The 20,099-nt window shown below is 39.7% G+C and overlaps 1 protein-coding gene across 1 annotated transcript in view; it reads right to left on the bottom strand.

Annotated features, from left to right (window-relative positions):
* Nucleotides 1–20,099, bottom strand: part of LOC144684440 (ribosomal protein S6 kinase beta-1-like) — a 75,840-nt gene that overhangs the window by 12,875 nt on the left and 42,866 nt on the right. Inside the window, exons 8-13 of the mRNA XM_078548223.1 lie at nt 18,223–18,313; nt 16,823–16,913; nt 10,673–10,780; nt 9,381–9,443; nt 6,680–6,757; nt 1,369–1,476 (exon numbers count right to left, since the gene is read on the bottom strand). Of these exons, the coding sequence (XP_078404349.1) occupies nt 1,369–1,476; nt 6,680–6,757; nt 9,381–9,443; nt 10,673–10,780; nt 16,823–16,913; nt 18,223–18,313 (539 nt within the window). The remainder of the gene's footprint in view (nt 1–1,368; nt 1,477–6,679; nt 6,758–9,380; nt 9,444–10,672; nt 10,781–16,822; nt 16,914–18,222; nt 18,314–20,099) is intronic.

Here is a 20,099-nt window from a genome sequence, read left to right as displayed (position 1 = left end):
ACATCATGTCATACAATGGCACCACATCTTTCTCTTTCCCTTACCCAACAACTATTCAACTGCATTTTCCATAAGGTGTAATTAGATAGAAGCAAGAATTCTGGTTCATCTGTCGCCTAATTAGTCTCACTCCCAACACACTTTTCTACTGTGATGGGTGCCCAAGGAAAATATCCCAAAAGGATACTGCAGTCAATCACTGTAAACTTATATAGCCCTATGAATCTTTTGGTGATGTAGGTTGAGGGATAAATGTTAGTCAGGACACTGGGGAGAACTTCCCTGCTCTTGTTCAATAAGTGCCATTATTTCCAGCTAAGAGGGCAGATGAAGGTGGTGCAGCATTCCCTCAGTAAGACTCTACAATGTCAGCCTGGATTCTGTGCTCAAAGTCTTTGGAAAGTTGTTTGAACCCCTAACCTTTGCATTCAGAGGCAAGAGTGCTAAGCCAAGGCTGGCTACCCATGTAGTATATTATTTACATCTTTCACCAAATATCATTGACTATGAATATTTTCATTGACACTAGAATATCCTAAAACCAATGGGAATGTTGAAAAATCCTCCAGTGTATCTAACTAAAAAAAGTCTATGAGAAGTAAGGCTTGTGCTCAGGACCCTGATATAAGCAGTATCAAAGAACACAAATTTGAATATAAACTTAAAACACAGAGTGGAAACGTTCCTTTCACTCAACCAACAATAAACTTGAATATATATATCTTTGTCCTACTGCAACCAACCAATCATTTCTGGGATGGGGGTAAACAGTGTATTAAAGACTTGAATTCAAGTCCAGCCAGGCTCATGGGGCAAAAGCTTCCTCTACCTGCTGGTGGCAATGGTTCTGTGAATTGAATTTGAACAGTCTTAAACAAGCTCTTAGGTGGCATGGTAGACCTACAGAACAAAACAGTTCCCTCTTTAGCACTAACTGGCAAGAGTGGTAAAAGTGTCACATTGTCACAGTGGTAGATGCTCAAGGTCAATGCTGAAAAACATTAACGTAACAGAGGAGGGAGCGTTTTGTATACATTTGGTTTGCTTCTGCTGTACCTACTCCTGATGCCGACAGGGATATTACATTCAGTCTACAGCACAGAAATGGGCCATCCAAGCCAACTATGCCAAAACTTATGCTCCACAAGACCCTCCTTACACTCCACTTCAAGATACCCTTTCATTCTCTTTGCCCTCACGTGCTTATCAACTTTGCCTTAAATGCATCTGTACTCTTTCCCCAACCTTGTGGCCCATATAGTGTTCCATTCTCCAGTGCCAACATTTGTCAACTTGATGAGAACCTTAAAAAAAGGCACATTAAATTACTTCAAACAGCAGAGGCACATGGTATATCCACAGGCTTACCAGGAAGACTTGATTGGCACTTTCGCTGAGGGTTGAGTCATCAGGGCTGTCAACAGGTGTCTGTCGTGTGAACTTTGAATCAAATTGACTGACATCATCATCTGATTGCTAGAGAGAAAAAAAACATGATTCATCTAGAATTGGGTGACTAATCCTTAGGATTTTCTCATCTTTTGTCTCCCATTCATCTTTTCTGGATACACAGCACAACTCTGAACAAAAAAAGTCCTTTGTTTACATACAGCCTGGGTTAACATGAGGCAGAACAAATACCTTGGTGCAAAAATTCAGCACTTTTACAACGTTAAATTGAAATCTGCAAAACAAAAGTCCAACTCCTTTCACGTACAAGTTTCTTTTACCAGAGCTTTCCACATCCACAGGTGCTCATTTCAGGAGCAGTGCATGACAAATTAAATGAAACATGCTCATCTTACACTAGTATGACAAGAGAGGGAGAAAATAAAACTTCTGGAAACACTAATTTTGCAACTCTTCTCCATTTCTTATCAGCTGACAATACTCCAAATTTAGCAAAGCATTTTGCTGATTTATTTTATTCTACCTCCTATCATATATTATCAAGCCGCATGAGAAAACTTGGCCAGAATGCTGGTAGTTAGAGATAACAGAAACACAGTAAAGCTAATGGAAGGGAAGCAAAATCAGCATTTGACTGACTGTGCATCAAGGAGTCCTAGCAAAATTGGAGTCAGTGGGAATCAGGAGTGAAAACTCTCCACTGGTTGGAGTCATACCTAGCACAAAGGAAGATGGTTGTAAGTTGTTGGAGGTCAATCGTCTCAGTCCCAGGACATCACTGCAGGAGTTCCTCAGAGTAGTGCCCTGGACCAACCAACTGCAGCAGTGTTATCAATGACCTTCCTTCCATCATAAGGTCAGAAGTGGGATGTTCATAGATGACTGCACAATGTTCAGCACCATTCACGACTCCTCAGATACTGAAGCAGTCCGTCTCCATATGTAGCAAGACCTGGACAATATTCAGGCTTGGGCTGTTAAGTGGCAAGTAACATTCGTACTACACAAACGTCAGGCAAAGGCCAACTCTAACAAGAGAGAATGCAACCATCTCCCCTTATTTTTCAATGGCGTTTCCATGGCCGAAAGCCCCACTATTAACATCCTGGGGTTACCATTGATCAAAAATTGAACTGGACCAGCCATATAAATACTGTGGCTACAAAAGCAGGTCTGGGAATTCTGAGACGAGCAACTCACTTCCAGACTCCACCATCTACAAGGCACAAGTCAGGGTTATGATGGAATACTCTCCAATTTCCTGGATTAGTGCAGCTCCAACAATACTCAAGAAACTGGACATCATCCAGGACAAAACAGCCCACTTGACTGGCACCCCATCCACAACCTTCAACATTCACTCCTCTACCATCAACACATAGTGGCAGCAGTGCATACCATATACAAGATGCACTGCAGCAACTCACCAAGGTTCCTTCGACAGCACCTTTCAAACCCACAACCTCTATTACCCAGAAGGATAAGAGCAGCTAATGCATGGGAACACCATCACCTGCAAGCACCCCTCCAAGCCACATGCCATCCTTATTTGAAAATATATTGTCATTCCTTCACTGTTGCTGGGCCAAAATCCTGGAACTCCCTTCCTAACACCACTGTGGATGTACTTACACTACACTGACTGCAGCAGTTCACCCCACCTTCTTGAGGGCAATTAGGGATGGGCAATAAATGCTGGCCTGGCCAGTGATGCCCACATTATGTGGGTAAAAAAACTCATTTGGCTGTACAGTTAGTTGACTGCAGCCAGAACAGTAGCTGAATAACTATATGGATTCAAATATAATTCACAAAATCACTCAAACCTAAGTATTTACACTTATATCTATCTGCTGTTGTGTGTGTTATTTAGTGTTTAAAGAAAGAACAAAGATAACATTTAACAGCTAACATTTAGGTGCCAAGCAGTCGTGGCTCAGTGGTTACGGCAAGGGGTTAGGGTTTATTGAAGCTTCGTTGCACAAATTCAAATTCCCCCGATTATAATTCTAAGAAAGTAATTTTAGGAATCATTTCTTATAGCTGCCAACTTGAAAACTTGTTCTAAACTGTTTGGTTTCAAAGCTAACATTTCTTGGGGGGTTTTATTTTATTTGTTCTTGAGATGTGGTCAATATTGACAAAGCTCCATGCATTGCCCATCCCTAATTTCAAGTGACAGTGATTTGCTAGGCCAGTTCAGTTAACATTAAAAGTGACCCTTGCAGTGCAAATCAGAGTCACGACTTTGCCAGATCAGTTAGGGCACCACTGAACAGATTAGGTTTCTACAACAGTTTGGCTAACTTTCATGTTCCAGTGTCAAATTATCAGGTTTATTGAATCCCATTGCATAACCAGTCATGGTGGAATTTGAACTCAAAGCTTCTGGTTGCTATGCCAGTCTCATAACCATTACACTACCATACTCAAATGTTTAAAATGAACACAAGTGTATAGAAGTTCATTATTTAAATGCTCTTTGATCCAGTTCCATTGGTTTGGAAACAAGGCCCTAGTGGAAAACAGCTTGAATCCTAATGCCAACATCAGAATCTTCTACTGAATAACATGGACCCTCAGAAACTAAAAGCAACCCCTCAAATTATTCAGGTATATTTAGGTGCTAGCCTTGCTTCAGTAGCAGCACTGTCATGAGAGTTAGAAATTTGTGAATTCAAGCCCTATTTCACAGACACAAGTGCATAATCTGGACTGACATTACTGCAGTACTATCTTTCAGAAGACATTAAACCAAGGCCCCATCTGCTCTCTCAGGTGGAAGATTCCATGGCACTATTTCAAAGAGATGCAGGTTCTCTGTATCCTGTGCAACATTTATCCCTTAACCAACATCATTAAAATAGATCTGATCATTATCTCATCACTGTTTGTGGAATCTTGCTGTATGAAAATTGGCTACTGTGTTTCCCACATTAGCATAGTGACTACACTTCAAAAGTATATGGATCATAAGTGCGTTGGGACACCCCAAGGTCATGAAATGTGCTATTAGAAATACAAGTCTCTCTGCCGTTCTCTAGGGAATGCTATACAGTTCCATCTTCCAGATGAGATTTTAAACTGAGGCCCTGGCTGCCTGTTCAGGTAGACAGAAAAACAATCCCTCAGTAATCTTCAAAGAGCAGGATAGTTTTCCCATTGTCCAGCCTAACATTTATTGCTCAACCATCAGTAAGACAGATTATCAGGTCATTTACTACACTGCTACTTGGTGAGTCTGTGTGTATTCTTTTCTGCCATGTTTCCCCACATTACAACAATGACGACATTTCAAAAGTATCTCATTGGCTCTGAAATGCATTGCGACATGCTGAGGTCATAAAATGGCAGCAGATGCAAGGCAACACCACCACCACCACCTGCAAGTTTCTTTCCAAGCTACACACCATCCTGACTTGGAACTAAATCATCATTCCTTCACTGTTGCTGGGTCAAAATCCTGGAACTCCTTTCCTAACAGTACTGTGGATATACCCACTCCATCATGGACTGCAGTGGTTCAAGAAGGGAACTCACCGCTACCCACTGAAAGGCAATTACGGATGGGCAATAAACACTAGCCTAGCCAGTGACACACTCATCCCGTGAAAGAATAATTTTTTTTAAATGCCCATATAATTGCAAGCTATTTAATATTCCTCCAAGAAGCACTATCATGAAAACATGCTTTATGTCACATAATGAAATTTAATCCACCTGCTGGAAACCCGAACTGAACTTTTAAAACAGAGACATTTTTAAAAACAGAGACTAAGTGTGACTTGAGGTCACAGGCAAAGATGGCTACCTAGTTTGCATCATTGCACCATCCACATTCCAATTCACTGAGGTGGAGACACCACATCTACAAAGACCCATCAATGACAATGACATCAAGGGAATGAGTGAGCCACATACCCTGTCCTCATCAGCAAGCATAAAGGAAATCACCTGGGACATTCCACAGGGGGATTCCCAGACATGAACTCATCAAGGTACAATGGGAATAGGCTTTAAACCCAATCATGTGAACAACAGGACCCTGCATGAGAGATGGGATTCCCAGATATGAACTGGTTAAATTACAAAGGGGAATACACTAATAACAACCATGCTTGAATCACTGGGTGACAGTTATGTGACAGGCTCATCCTTTTGTGTGTTTAAGCTTCTGCATTCTCTGCAGTAAAAGGACAAACAGCTGAGGCACTGATGAGGGAAGACCCAGGTGGGGCCCTTCTTTCCTCTCCAACGCAACTTAAGCTTTCAAACCCTGTTTGTTGACTGTGACCACCCAGGGATGCCCCTGCTGCACAGATTTGTTAAAGGAAATTAACCCCACACTGCTGTCTCCAGGAGGACAGCCAATCAGCCGGCTCCATGTTTAAATCACATCCACGAAGGAAACAGCTGGACCAAAATCATCCTGAAGTCAACCAGGTTACCAAAATCCAGGAGCTGTATACAACTTGCTATTTCTCTGGACTTTAATTTGATTAATCGATCCTTCTAGTGTGTGTGTGTGTGTGTGTGTGTGTTTTAGAGAGAGAGAGAGAAAGAGGAGAGAGAGAGAGAAAACTTGAGTGCATGTGTGTCTGCAAAAGTTGGAATTAGATTGGGTTAAGTACAATAAAGCTAACCTCTTTCTTTATGATTCAAGAAAACCTATCTGATTGGTTCTTTTATGATCAGTTTGCATAAACAATTAAATACTGAACTGGCAAGATATCTTTTCAAAAAAACCTACTACAGTCAAATAACGAGGGGGAAACAAAGGGAGCCATTTGACCCCACCTCACCTGATTGTAACAACATAATTTACTTTTTATTAAGTTGTTCCTCCCCTGGTTAAAGAATAGTTTACATTTATCAAATTCCCCAAGAAACCTACATGTAGCTAGCCCATGCAGACCTAGAAGATCCCAAGTTCGATGCAATGTCTATGTTGACATAGCTGCTCTCAGCCAGAGTAGGAACACAGGAATTATAATTAGCCTCCCTAACCTGGTTTAGGGAGAAAGAATGGAGAATTTTTTGTTCCCAATGCTATTTAATAACCCTTGATCAAAGTATGCATATGAGAATATGATTAGGCTCAACGGTGATGCCCCACAATGGCCAAATGGTTAGCTGACATTCACTGTGTAGGCTCACACAAGAAAAATTATGAGTTCAGAACCAGGTGGTGTTGGGGGCACTCATGAATCTACACCCCAGGAGTCAACACTGATAAACAGAACAAGGGAAGGGATAGGATTACACTTACCAGAAATGGCTTGAAAGGTGGTTCAACTTTCCGAGCCAGAAGATCCTCCCAGTTTGTGTGTCTGAAGAAAGGATGTGCCTGTATTAAAATGAACTGAGTTTACCTTGGGACATTCTGAGAACATGATACAGTGCTTATATAAATACATATTGCTATAATCACGGAGGAGACCAGTAAGGTTTTTTTTTAAAGAATCCTAAAACCCAGGTATTTACTAAAAGAATGAGGCCACAAGGTTCATGGTTTAAATAATTTTACTAAACAAAAATCAAAGAACACAAATATTAATAACTACACTATCTTAAATAGTCAGTTACGTTAAAGGTATTAAAAGTGCAATGAACAAAGTTACTTCTTCTTTAGCTGAACTAACTTCAATTTCCTTCTATACCCACTTGACTTACATCCCCAAAACTCAAGTCAGATACTGCACTTATCAAAGATTGGAAGATAAACCACTTGGTCTGAGTATTGCTTAGAGGATTCATATAAAGGTTGAGATTTCTCAGGCTTTCCAGCTACTTCCAGCAAGGCTTTCCCTTCAAATCTCCTCCAACCCATCCCACAGTCAGACTTCCCATTCAACACAGGCATCACTAATGCCTTAAGCATAGCCACCTCAGGTCAGAATTCTCCTGGTTCTAGCATTCTTTAACTGTGGAGTCTTGCATTGAAAACTCTATCTCTTGCTTCTCAGCTTGGCTATCCTTAGAAGTTCAACTCAGTGTTAGGCATCCTTCAGTTAACAAGAAATATACTCTTTCAGCCAGCACACAGAATTTCAAATGAACTCTGCTGGGGAGAAAAGTTCCCTGCCTGCAGCCAGATTGTTGTAAACTAAACCTGCTTGCAACAGAACCTATAGACCCCTATAATTAATTTCTGGTGAATTATTTTTCTTCTACTGATTATCTCCCAGGCAAGTTGGTCACGTGATCATTTACTGGAAGCACGGTGCATGATCAGAAATATTTCAGAGAAACCTAGTTCTTAAAGGGATCATCACCCCCATCATAAAGCAGACTTTCCCCCCCCAAAAGCACGTGGGCCATCACAATGTTCTTTGTATTTATACTTGATAGTCTACGTACAAAAATATACTTGGGTGGTTGTGATAATTGTTTAGAAACTAAAGCCATATGGTGTTAGTGAAGTTGCAGTTTGCTGTTCCTTGAAGTAGTAATATGCAGGCCACTTCCACTTCTAAATTAAGGGATTGTCAACCTCAGATGTATTGTCTAAAGGAAACATGCAGCAGAGACCAGGTAGCTCTCATAAGAAAGGTATAGTAAATGTAATGGACTTTCAACTTGGGACACTGCCATTAACTCATTAACAACTAATTACAAAAATACCACTCTGGGAGAGTTAACTCATCTAACTTCTTGACTGCAGTATATTGCCTGGGTTAGCCCAAAACAGGAAGAAAGACAGTAAATATGAAACGCCAGGTTTTATTCCTAGCCTGAATTGGGGACACATACTACAACTGTCACCAAAGACTTTAAGCTATGGGGAAGAGAGAAAAAATAACTTGGCTTCTAACTCCAGTCAGTCATCTAACTGAAAAGATTAGTCTCATCCCCAGACTCCTTCCTTGTGTGGTCCAGTGTGTCTCCCCAAAACAACCACCCATTAGACCTATTCCCCTGGCTTTCTCCAATACCATTCAACAACTTGCTTTTCAAGTATTTATCCACCTCCCTTTTAAAAGCTGTTATTCTGCTGCCACCATTGCTTGTAGTGGGGCATTCCACGTCTTTTAAAGCTTGTGAACAAAGAATGTTCTTCTGATCTTTGTTCTTTTAATAATCTTCCATTTATAGCCTCTAGTTACTAACTCAACCAGTAAAAATAGTTTTTCTTGATTTACTTAATCAAAACCTATCACTCATCCCTATCAAACCCCCACACATACACACACACTGTGCACCACATTGCTTGAGGGGCCATTCTTCAGATACAAACTAGTGAACGTTACAGGCTGACTGATCACAGGTGCAGCACAGCCCAGCATGATTCTTTCATTCCCCCACAAGCATCTCCCACTTTTTCTCATGCATGACTGGATAGCAATCACAAGTGGTACGTGGGTTTAATTTTTGCCCTGCCCCTCTGACAACAACCATATCACCCCAACTACAGTACATCTAACATTTCACAGAGAAGGGATTGAAACTGGGGCACTTTCATCTAATGGCTTAATCATGCCAAGTGATACAAGAGGAGCTTCCAAATAATCTTTCTTCAAGATTAAAATGAAAATTTTAAGAATTGTTAAAGAGTCCCTCTTCTTTCTTCCTCACTTCATTTTCTGATGCACGCTGAAATATTTGTTTAAACATTTAATTCTTTATAAAGGAATTAACTGGAAGTGGGCACTATGCCAGAAAATAGGAGAGAAATTGAATTAACAGTCGATAAAATTGATTTGCATACCAAGTTCAGAATTTGATAAGTATAAAGTAGTGGCCTTTGTGCCAATCTTAAACTCAACACATCTGAAATAAAATTGCAGAAATATCAGGGCTAAGGATGGCATATCTGCTATTAATTCACTAGTCCCTGACCGGTGAAGCTTACCAGTTCCTTTAAGTCAGTTCTTGTCTTAGGTCAAACCATATTTGGAGAGCTAAGGGATGCCAGGAGACAAAGAAGCTGCTAACTAAATCTGAATTTTAAGTCTCTGCTGAAAACATACCTGGACATCTGCTGCATCCCCAACTCCAGCCCCGAGGCGTGATGAAGCATTCCTTTTTAGCAGCTAAAAACAGAACATAAGTGACAAAAGCACAAACTTTACCAATGTTCTACTTCATTTGAAAGCTAAGTTAATGATTTTAGACAGTTTGAATTTCTAAACTTGTTCAAAGAAATAAATCAGCTTCATGAAAGTGGTGCAGTCCCATTATCTAAGTTCCAGATTGTGTGAGACAGGACATTTCAAGATTTCCAACACTACGCTGAACCTAATGCTTCACCATGGAGTGTGAAAACATACCCACTGTGTGTTATTAGGTATCTTAACTGGATTGTCTCGATGGAACAAAAGTCAGTGCACCAAGCCTGGACAGTTCAAGTTCCTACATTTACATCAATCACAAAGGTTTAATTTGTGAAAGTGCCATTTCAGATTCTCTCTCAATTTGGTGAAATTCCATTAAAAAGACCCATTTCGATTCTACCCTCTGGTCACACCCTGAAAGGGCATCATTAATTAATAAAAATAATGGAGTGGCCCTTGAGATAAGAGTAATGGAACATCAGCTTTCAACTGGGACACTTCAGAAGGGTTAGTGGTTTAGAGGATAGGGAGAAGAAATAAGTAATGATATTCAAAAGCCCGTGTGATTCTTAGAGGAATGGAACTAAGATGGGCAACTGGAGTTAAGATACAGATCACCAATGATCCAACTGAATGGCAGAATAGGCTGACCGATCCTAAGAATGAGAAAGCGAGGACTCAGGAAGGCAAGGAGTTCAGTTTTGAGATCCTATGACATTCTACTCAACGAGCACAGGAACACTGACATAATATTTAAGACGTGGTGACAAACAGCTCCCAAGGGAATTGAAAAGTGGGAGTGGATCATTTGAAACATTTAGCTCTGCTCTTAAGCAATTTGATCTCATTAATTGGATACTCCTTACTCAAATTCAGGCAACACGGAGATTCGACCACGACTCCACAGGTCAAAAAAACTAGAAACATAGGCCACTCAGCCCTTCGAGCCTGCTCCGCCATTCAATATGATCATAGCCTCAAGGAACCACAGTTACCCCGGATACATTACAAATGTACTCATTTGGCCCACTTTTCCACCCAACATTACACAGTACAGGACTGGAGAAGACTATCTTAACCGATCAAATCAGTCATAAAAGCCAGATGTCAGGGGTCACTTTATCTGCCATACCCTCAGTAACCATTTCTGTCAACAATTTATCCTCACTACAAGCCACCTTACAGTAGGAAGAAATTGGACAGAATACCTTTTTAAGAAGATCTCTGGCTTCCTGTGTGAGGTAGGGTGGCAGGTTGAGTTTACACTTCAGGATCTTGTCAATTGTCTTCTTCCTGTTCTCCCCAGTGAATGGAGGCTAAGCAAAATTGAGGAAACACCAATCAACTCATACCAAAGTTTCAAAAAAAAACCTCTCTGAAATTTTAAGTGTCAAGAAAGAGTCCCAAGAATTTCCGATCAACAATTGATATACTTGGGTTAAAGCTTTAAACATAAAAGGTGAAAATTATTTGTTTGTGTATAACCACCTCTCATGTTGTCAGAGCTACTAGTTTATTTTTGTTCCCTATCCTCCTTCATCATGCAATTCTCCACCTCAAAAAAAAAATGGGGAAGCAATTTATGCCCCAGTCCGTCCTGTTTTTCAGGAAGACACTAAGAGCCATTCAAGTGTACTAGATAGTTAAATCACTTAGATTCACTCTGCTTCCAGTCCCCTCCACCGCCATTCAACAGACTGGTGTAGGCTTGAGAATAAAACACATTGGAGACTGCAGAAGTCAATTAGGCTATTTTACAGCACAGACGCTACAGAAGTATTAAACAGAATTCACCCAAATTTTAAACTTGCTTACAAATGTTTCTAGCTACGGAATGCTAAAAAGTCAAATCACATTACACTTTAAGGTATTGCAAAATTCCTCATGTTGCTAATTTTTAATCAAAGAAAACAGCTTAAGCACAAACAAAACATATTTTATATTTTATGATCTTAGGTTTTACCCACAGAATGTTTTCTTAGGCGTAAACTTATTAACTGCTCTGTTCATAGATACTTTGTATAGGTATATTTTACTGATGATTCCAATGTGATGATGGTTAGGGACAAAGAAACTTTAGACATTTACTACTACTATGCACATCCAAGTAGAGATGCATATTTTAAAGCAATTCATTGTGTGAAGTATCTTGAAATTTTTGAAAGCGCCTGAAACGTACTGTACTTGGGATTTCCAGAAGACATTTGATAAGGTTCCACATCAAAGATTATCGTGGAAAACAAAAGCTCATGGTGTAGGAGGTAACATATTAGCATGGATAAAAGATTGACTTGCTGGCAGAAAACAGAGTACGCATAAATGGGTTTTTTTCCGATTGGTAGGATGCGAAAAGTGGAGTCCTGCTGGGGCCTCAACTTTTTACAATTTATATCAATGACTTAGATGAATGCCCTTATAGGACAGAGATGAGGAGAATTTCTTTTCTCAAGAGGGTTGTGCAACTTTGGAACACACTGCCTCAGAAGGTGGTGGAGGCAGGGTCACTGAATATTTTTAAGGCGGAGGTAGCTCGATTGTTAGGTAAGGGGTCAAAGGTTACCAAGGGTAGATGGGAATGTGGAATTTGAAACACAAGATCAACCCTTATCTATTGAATAGGGGAGCAGGCTCGAGGGACCGAAAGGTCTACTTCTGCTCTGATTTTGTATGTTTATATATAAAATGCAAGAATCTCGTTTATTTTGTCTTTAAAAACTCTCTTAGTTAAGAGTCAAGGGAAAAACATGATCATCAATGCCACTCCTGGGTATTTAACTTTGGAACACACTGCCTCAGAAGGTGGTGGAGGCAGGGTCACTGAATATTTTTAAGGCGGAGGTAGCTCGATTGTTAGGTAAGGGGTCAAAGGTTACCAAGGGTAGATGGGAATGTGGAATTTGAAACACAAGATCAACCCTTATCTATTGAATAGGGGAGCAGGCTCGAGGGACCGAAAGGTCTACTTCTGCTCTGATTTTGTATGTTTATATATAAAATGCAAGAATCTCGTTTATTTTGTCTTTAAAAGCTCTCTTAGTTAAGAGTCAAGGGAAAAACATGATCATCGATGCCACTCCTGGGTATTATTCAGTGGCCCACACATCTGAACTTCAGATGAGGACAAAATGGGTTTGATTGCTCTGCTCCTCATGCCAAATAATCCTCCCAATATTCACTGGTCACAAAGAACTTCCAGCTAGAGATGTACCAGGGGCTGTCAGTACTGCTGAATCAGATCCTAGAAAGAGTCAGCACTTTCTTGCAAAAAAATTAAAGAAAATGGGAGTAGGGGAGAAAAATATCAGCTCAAAGTACTTGCAAGAATCATGATCAGCCATACTCTTATTTATGAGTTCTAAGGCAGAAGGAATAACCAAAGAATCTTCCATTGGCTCCCCGGAGTTGAGGAATCAAAGGAACCTCAAGTTAAAAAATAAACAAGGACACATGATCACAAAGGTAGGAGTAAACCAGTTAACCTTCCTCCCTTATCAGTATTTATCTATTTTTAGTTAATCTTCTCAGTGTTAAAAAATGCAACTTCCTGGCCATTTCAGGCAGCACTGTCTCAAAGGGAAATGACTAATGGCACTTTGGCTACAACCTGGGAGCGACAGGAGAAAATAAAATGGTTTCCAGGTTTTACCAAACCCTACAGTCCAAGGAAGTGAATTAAGCAGTTGACACTGAATCTTCACTGGGTTTATAACCATGCCTTTATGAATAATAATTCAGTTCTCTCACCACTGGCCCCAATAATTATTTCAAACCAACCATTATGCATTATTTCCACAGAAATTTTTTCTGGAAGAGAAAATGAATAAAGCAAAAAGATGTTAATCATTACTCTTGGCATTTGGAAACTGTTGCCCCTTCTTTGTCTGAAGACACTGAAACTCTGGCTGATCAAAAGCAAAGCTGTGATTGGTATCAGGACAAAACTTTAGAATAATGGATGGTAATAGAAGGGCAAGAGAGATCATTTATGGGCAGGATGAATACAATTGAATCCTCCTTTAATCCACTAGTGATAATCTTGAATTTATGCCCCTTTCTCGCCAATCCACGTATCCATGGAAACAATCCCACTATTTATTTACCAGCAAAACCTTGCACCATTTTAAAATCATTTGTTCCCAATTAAACTTCCTATTCTCCAATACAATATGTCCAAATTTTTGAGCATTCAAGGCAAACTTGCATTCTTGGTATCATTCTACTGAACTTTTGCTATATCTCTTCAATGACTATCTTTTCAATACTCTAACTGTAAATAGAGCAGTGACAACTAAGTAGCAGACTATGCCATACAACTTAAAGATGGCAAATTTGGTCACACTATACCTCTCATTAACTGCATTCCCAAAGTGAGAGAATTCAATTCTTGTTTAACTGGAGAGGGTGTTAGTGCATGTGATGATTGCTGTGTCTTTGTTATGGGGCTTCAGTTTACGTCTGGACTGCAATCTTTAACAGCAAATTAAATAAAATCAAGGCTGCGTGAGGATGATTTAAAAAAAATCATAAAGCAAAGACAAAACAGATCAACTAATCCTGCGGACCAAAGGATTTAACTTGCACTTTAGGAAGGTTAGGGGAAAAAAAAGATTGGCTATTTTAAATTTAGCTACAGCAATGGGAGCCAGACTATTTCAGAACATTTTGAATAGCCATCACAAAAGGAAAAGAACATCGGGGTTGAGAATGGAACCTAGAAAAAAGCCTAAAAATATCTGCATTTCTCAAGGTGCAAGTACAACTTCTTAAAAAGGATGCAATGCTGATGTGACATTCTTTTCTTCATTTACAATTACCATAGCCAAAACATGAAACATCAGCCCTGTCCAGAAACAGGATTATATGACTGGAACAAAAACAAAAATACCTGGAAAAACTCAGCAGGTCTGGCAGCATCTGCGGAGAGGGAGACAGTTAACATTTCGAGTCCGAATGACCCTTCAACAGAACTAAGTAAAAATAGAAGAGAGGTGAAATATAAGCTGGTTTAAGGGGTGGGTGGGACAAGTAGAGCTGGATAGAGGGCCAGTGATAGGTGGAGATAACCAAAAGATGTCACAGACAAAAGGACAAAGAGGTGTTGAAAGTGGTGATATTATCTAAAGAATGTGCTAATTAAGGGTAGAAAGCAGGACAAGCAAGGTACAGATAGCCCTAGTGGGGGTGGGGTGAAGGAATCGAAAAAGGCTAAAAGGTAGAGATAAAACAATGGACACATTTGGATACATTTAAACATAATGGAAATAGGTGGGAAAAGAAAAATCTATATAAATTATTGGGGAAAAAAAGTGGGGGGGATCAGAAAGGGGGTGGGAATGGAGGAGAGAGTTCATGATCTAAAATTGTTGAAAATTGTTGAACAATTGTTACACCTCTTTGTCCTTTTGTCTGTGAAATCTTTTGGTTATCTCCACCTATCACTGGCCCTCTATCCAGCTCTACTTGTCCCACTCTCCCCTTAAACCAGCTTATATTTCACCTCTCTTCTATTTTTACTTAGTTCTGTGGAAGGGTCATTTGGACTCGAAACGTTAACTGTGTCCCTCTCCGCAGATGCTGCCAGACCTGCTGAGTTTTTCCAGTTATTTTTGTTTTTGTTTTGGATTTCCAGCATCTGCAGTTTTCTGCTTTTATCTTATTATATGACTGGCACCTAGTGTCAACATCAACCACTGGTCAGGCATGGCAGCGAAGTTAAAACTATACGCTGCAAGTCACTTGTGGCCCATGAAGCCCAGGGCAGCTATTACTGCTTATGTTGCTTGCTTAATTGTTTTTCCTGTTTGAATTTCATAAGTTTGTAGATTTGTAAAGAATTATTTGCACAATGCTTCATTGTTACATAAATCCTAAGTCATCACATCCAAGTCCTGATATCATCTGAGATATGTGCAAGTGAATGGGGCAAGAGATTCAAACTCTACTGAATCACCATGGTAAGATTTACTGTGCCACTCACCCCCAACCAGCTTCTCCATCATATTTTAGATCACATTATTGATATCTAATGCCGAATTGCCACTGGGTATTTTGCCCAATTGAGGCCTTGTGGACAAATATTTCTAAACATAAATAGTAACCAAATTTCTCATCACAACACAGCAACTTGGCCAGTCTATCCAATGGATTCGAGTGACAATGATTTATTGTTTTACGAACATATGAAATAGGAGAAGTAGACTATTCGGCCCGTCGAGCCTGCTTTGCTGTTCAATAAGATCAGGGCTGATCTGTTTGTATTACTAATTCCACATTCCCATCTACCCTGATAACCTTTGATTCCCTTGCCTAACAAGAATCTATCTACCTCCGTCTTAAAGATATTCAATGACCCCATCTCCACCACCTGAGGTAGAGAGTTTCAAAGTCGCACAACCCTCAGAAAATTTCTCCTCATCTCTGTCATAAAAGGGCAACCTCTAATTTTAAAACAGTGCCCTCTGGTTCTGGACTCACTCACAGGAGGAAACATAATTGCCACCTCCACCTTGTCAAGACCATTCAGGCTCTTGTATACTTCAATCAAGTCACCCCTCACTCTTCTAAACTCCAGGAGGAAACAAGCCCAGTCTGTCTAACCATTCCTCTTAAAACAACCCACTCATTCCAGGTATCAATCTAGGAAATCTCCTCTGAACTGCCTCTAATGCATTAACATCCTTCATTAAATAAGGAGACCAAAACTGCACATAGTATTTGAGATGTGGTCTCACCAATGCCCTGTATAACTGAAGCATAACACCCTTACTTTTATGTTCAATTCCTCTCGTAATGAAGAATAGCATTCCATTACCATTCTTAATTACTTGTTATATCTGCATACTAACTTTATGTGGCTCGTGCACGAGAACACCCAAATTCCTCTGCACCTCGGAATTCTGCAGTTGTTCTCCATTTAAATAACACTCTGCTTTTTTATTCTTCCTGCCAACTTCGCATTTTCCCGCATTATACTCCATCTACCAGATTTTTGCCCACTCACTCAACCTATCCACATCTGTCTGCAACCTCCTTACGTCTTCTTCACAACATATTTTCCTACCTTTGTGTTATCTGCAAATTTAGCTACGATGCCATCACTGCCCTCATCTAAGTCATTGATATAAATTGTAAAATGTTGAGGCCCCAGCACAGACCACTGCAGGACTCTGCTTGTCACATCCTGCCAATCAGAAAATGACCCATTTATGCATACTCTGTTATCTCCCAGCCAGCCAATCTTCTATCTATGCTAATATGTTACCGCCTACACCATAAGCTTTTATGTCTTCCAAAATGGAGTGAGGCACTAGACACTGTGAAAGGGTCAAAAGCATGCAGTTTTTAAACTGTGCACCTACTGCTCCAGTCAGCATGTCGTACATTAGGGCTCCTAAACTCCACCAGTCCACAGCACGATTGTGTCCGCTTCTCATCAAAATTTCAGGTGCCCTGTGAGGAGGAAAGGAACAGGGGGATCTCATTTCTATTCAGGTCTGTTCCATATGCTACAGCATTACATTGAAACAGCGGGGGTGGGGGAGCAAGTCTTCATAGGCTTTTCTATCAGAAGAATGTAAATTGTACTATTTTGAGGAACCTTGAGAACTCCACTGCTACAACACTGGACTCCAGTTGTATCTCATTTTGACCTGGAATTTCTTCTAAAGGAAGGGTTTCTCCAAAGTGGCGAGAGGGTGGTATAATGCAGTGGACCTCACATCATCATTCATGCACATCATAGAATCGTAGAGTCATTTACATCATACAAGGCGGTGTCAAACAAGCTGACTAAAGAGTGGTGTTGGCCTTGCCAATGTGGATGTTGCAGCTTGGACAATCCTAACTTTTTGGCAGAAAATAGCGTCAAAGTGGGAGGAAAGATGGGAAAATACCAAAAAAACACTTTCTAATAGATAAGGAATTGAAATATTAATGTGCACGTTATCTGTGGTATTAAAATGAAATCTTCATTTTGCTTAGTTTTAAGTAGTCCTTAAGATCAGAAAGAATTTATATTTATTTTACATCTTTTTATGCGTCTTAAGTTCCCAAAGCACTTCACAATATCCCCAACTGAAGTCACATTTATATTAACAGCAGCTTTTTACACTTAGCAGCGGGATCAACGATCAATTAATGACGCCCTGATGTTTTGACCAGGGAAGAATGTCAGTCAGGTTAACATGATGTTATTGCCATGGGATTTTTTTGTAACTGGCAGAAGAGGCAGATAGGCATTGGTTTAAGGTCTCACAGTGTATAAAAGAATGAATGAATTATACCAATTCCTTCATGAGGCACATTAACTTTTCAAAGCTGAAAGGACACAGAATTTCATTGGAATTCTAACATGCTGCAATGTGGTCTGGTTAAAGTGTGACACTTTGCCTGCAGTTTGACAAATATTTTTCCAATCTTAACCTTGCAATTGGGAAAAGCCAACAAGTGACCATTCTCTCTTGCACAAATTTCTAGTCATAAGATTGACCACGAAAGCAGAGGTTTGGGGAGAGACACATCAAGATGTCCAACTAATCATCCTAGCTAACATTAAAGAAAAATGGGAAAACAGGGCAAATTCAGGTTACTAAATAAGCTCAAATAGACTCCATTTAACTTAGGTTCTTTATAATCCAGTCACAGATATGATTATCAGGAACAAAGGAGTCAAATTCTTAACAAAATAGGTCTCAACATTAATGGTATTCTCTGTAGTCACTATATTTCCAAACGATATTATTTTTCAAAAAGGACTCACATGTACTCAATTGTGCCACAAAAAGTATGGGTCACTGCACCATCATGAATAGATTCTTTACATAGTCCAAAATCCGTCAGTTTAACATGCCCTGAAACAAAAAGCAAATATAAGGTGACTGCAGTACATGCAGGAGAGTGTCCTTGAGGGATTACAAGGCAGCAAACTGGCCACAGGGTTCAAACAATTCAAGAAACACCAGGCAACCAGTTGACCTCAGGCTGCCAATTTGTGCTTAATTCTAAACGTATAGCACAGTTGGCCAATAACCAGTGTCATCTGAACCCATAAACTGAATAACAACATTGTAATCTCACCTCAGTATTGGTTATTTATACTTTCTGCTCATTGTTTCTCCTGAAAAGTACCAATTCTTGTTGGGCTACAATTCCTTGGAAACCAAGACCATATTCACATAATCCTATCTGGCAAATGTCATCAGACACCTCGGAGGGCACTGCAAAGGAGTCCAATCTTGCTCTTATTTGACATGCATGCACTCACACTTTCCAGCAGGGTTCATGGATATCTAACAAAAGTAGAACCCCTGGCTGATTCTTTCCTGTGACTAAATGTAGCACTTCACCTCTTATCAACTAACTTAGAATAGAAATTGAATCAGAACAGAGTCCTTAATGTTATACTAAGTTGTGCAATTGCCCATTAGAGTAAGTTAGAAGTTTCAAGATTTGGTTTTTAAACTTTAATTTTTTTTAAATGTTTTATGCTGTAATTGGTGAGTTTTGACACTTTCCAACATAAGCCAGGTTTCTTCATGAAGATTAACAATTGTGCTTTTAACAATTTCAAATTTTGGAAAGAGTTATGCAGTTAATCGGAATATATGAGAGGATCTGAAATACAGGGAAAAGAAATCGCAAAACTTTAGCAACACAACTATATACATTTAACTGGATTATGTTAAATCAGACCCCAAAACAGGAGAGATTACATAAGAAATACATTTCTAATGGTATTCCTTCCAGTGAATAAAATGATACACAAAAATAATTAGAGATTAGATCAGAGAACTCTGGAGATGGAAATGAGCTATTTGGTTTCAGGCTTCAAATCAGAAGTAAGCCAGCATGTTAATATTAATTTGCATCTTTACAAAGTGTGATATGATATTTATTGTATTTTTATTATTCTAATTAGAGGATCTAGTGGTCTTGTTCAAAGCAAGTTGCAGGATATGCTGTCAGCTTCATGTTGCTGCGCCTTTCTTCTGATTCTGCAATTTTTGCTTCTCTACCTAATTCTTTTCTCCTCTAACTTCTTTAATAGTTTATTCTCCACCCTATCATGCCCTATGTTTTTTATTCACAGTGGGAGATATACAGCTTACTCAGGGGTAGGGCTACTTAACAGCACATTCTTTTCAGGCCAGAGGTGGTTGAAGGCAGAGAAAGAGGCCCCATTTTTGGGGTGGCAGTTGAAGGAGGGATCCAGCCAAGTTTACAACCCAAAGATGCCCTTGAGTTTGCAGGTGGCAGGAGGGATATTGTGCAGTATTGGTAGATGTGGTGTGCAAGTTTGAGGATATAGCAAAGACTGGAGTCAATTGCACTAGGGGAAGAAAACCAATGTAAAAGCAGACATTACAGTGTCACCTACCTTGGAAATGCAAATCGTGGGCTGGGAGGACTGAAAGGCAAGTGAAATTTAGGTAAATGGGAAACTTAACTTCAACCTATACAGATGCAGAAATAATGATACAACATTTCTGTTTCCACAGAAAGCGCACACTTGAGTAAAATCACAGAAGTTTACAATAAATAAGTGGTACAAGGCCATCACTATATCTATTTGCTAGAACAATCCAAAACTAATCTCATTTACACAGTTTCTCTCCATAGCCCTGTACCTCAATTTGA

Source organism: Cetorhinus maximus, chromosome 9 (assembly GCF_964194155.1).
Source record: "Cetorhinus maximus chromosome 9, sCetMax3.hap1.1, whole genome shotgun sequence".
NCBI lineage: Eukaryota > Metazoa > Chordata > Chondrichthyes > Lamniformes > Cetorhinidae > Cetorhinus > Cetorhinus maximus.
This window is presented reverse-complemented; position numbering and strand designations above follow the sequence as displayed.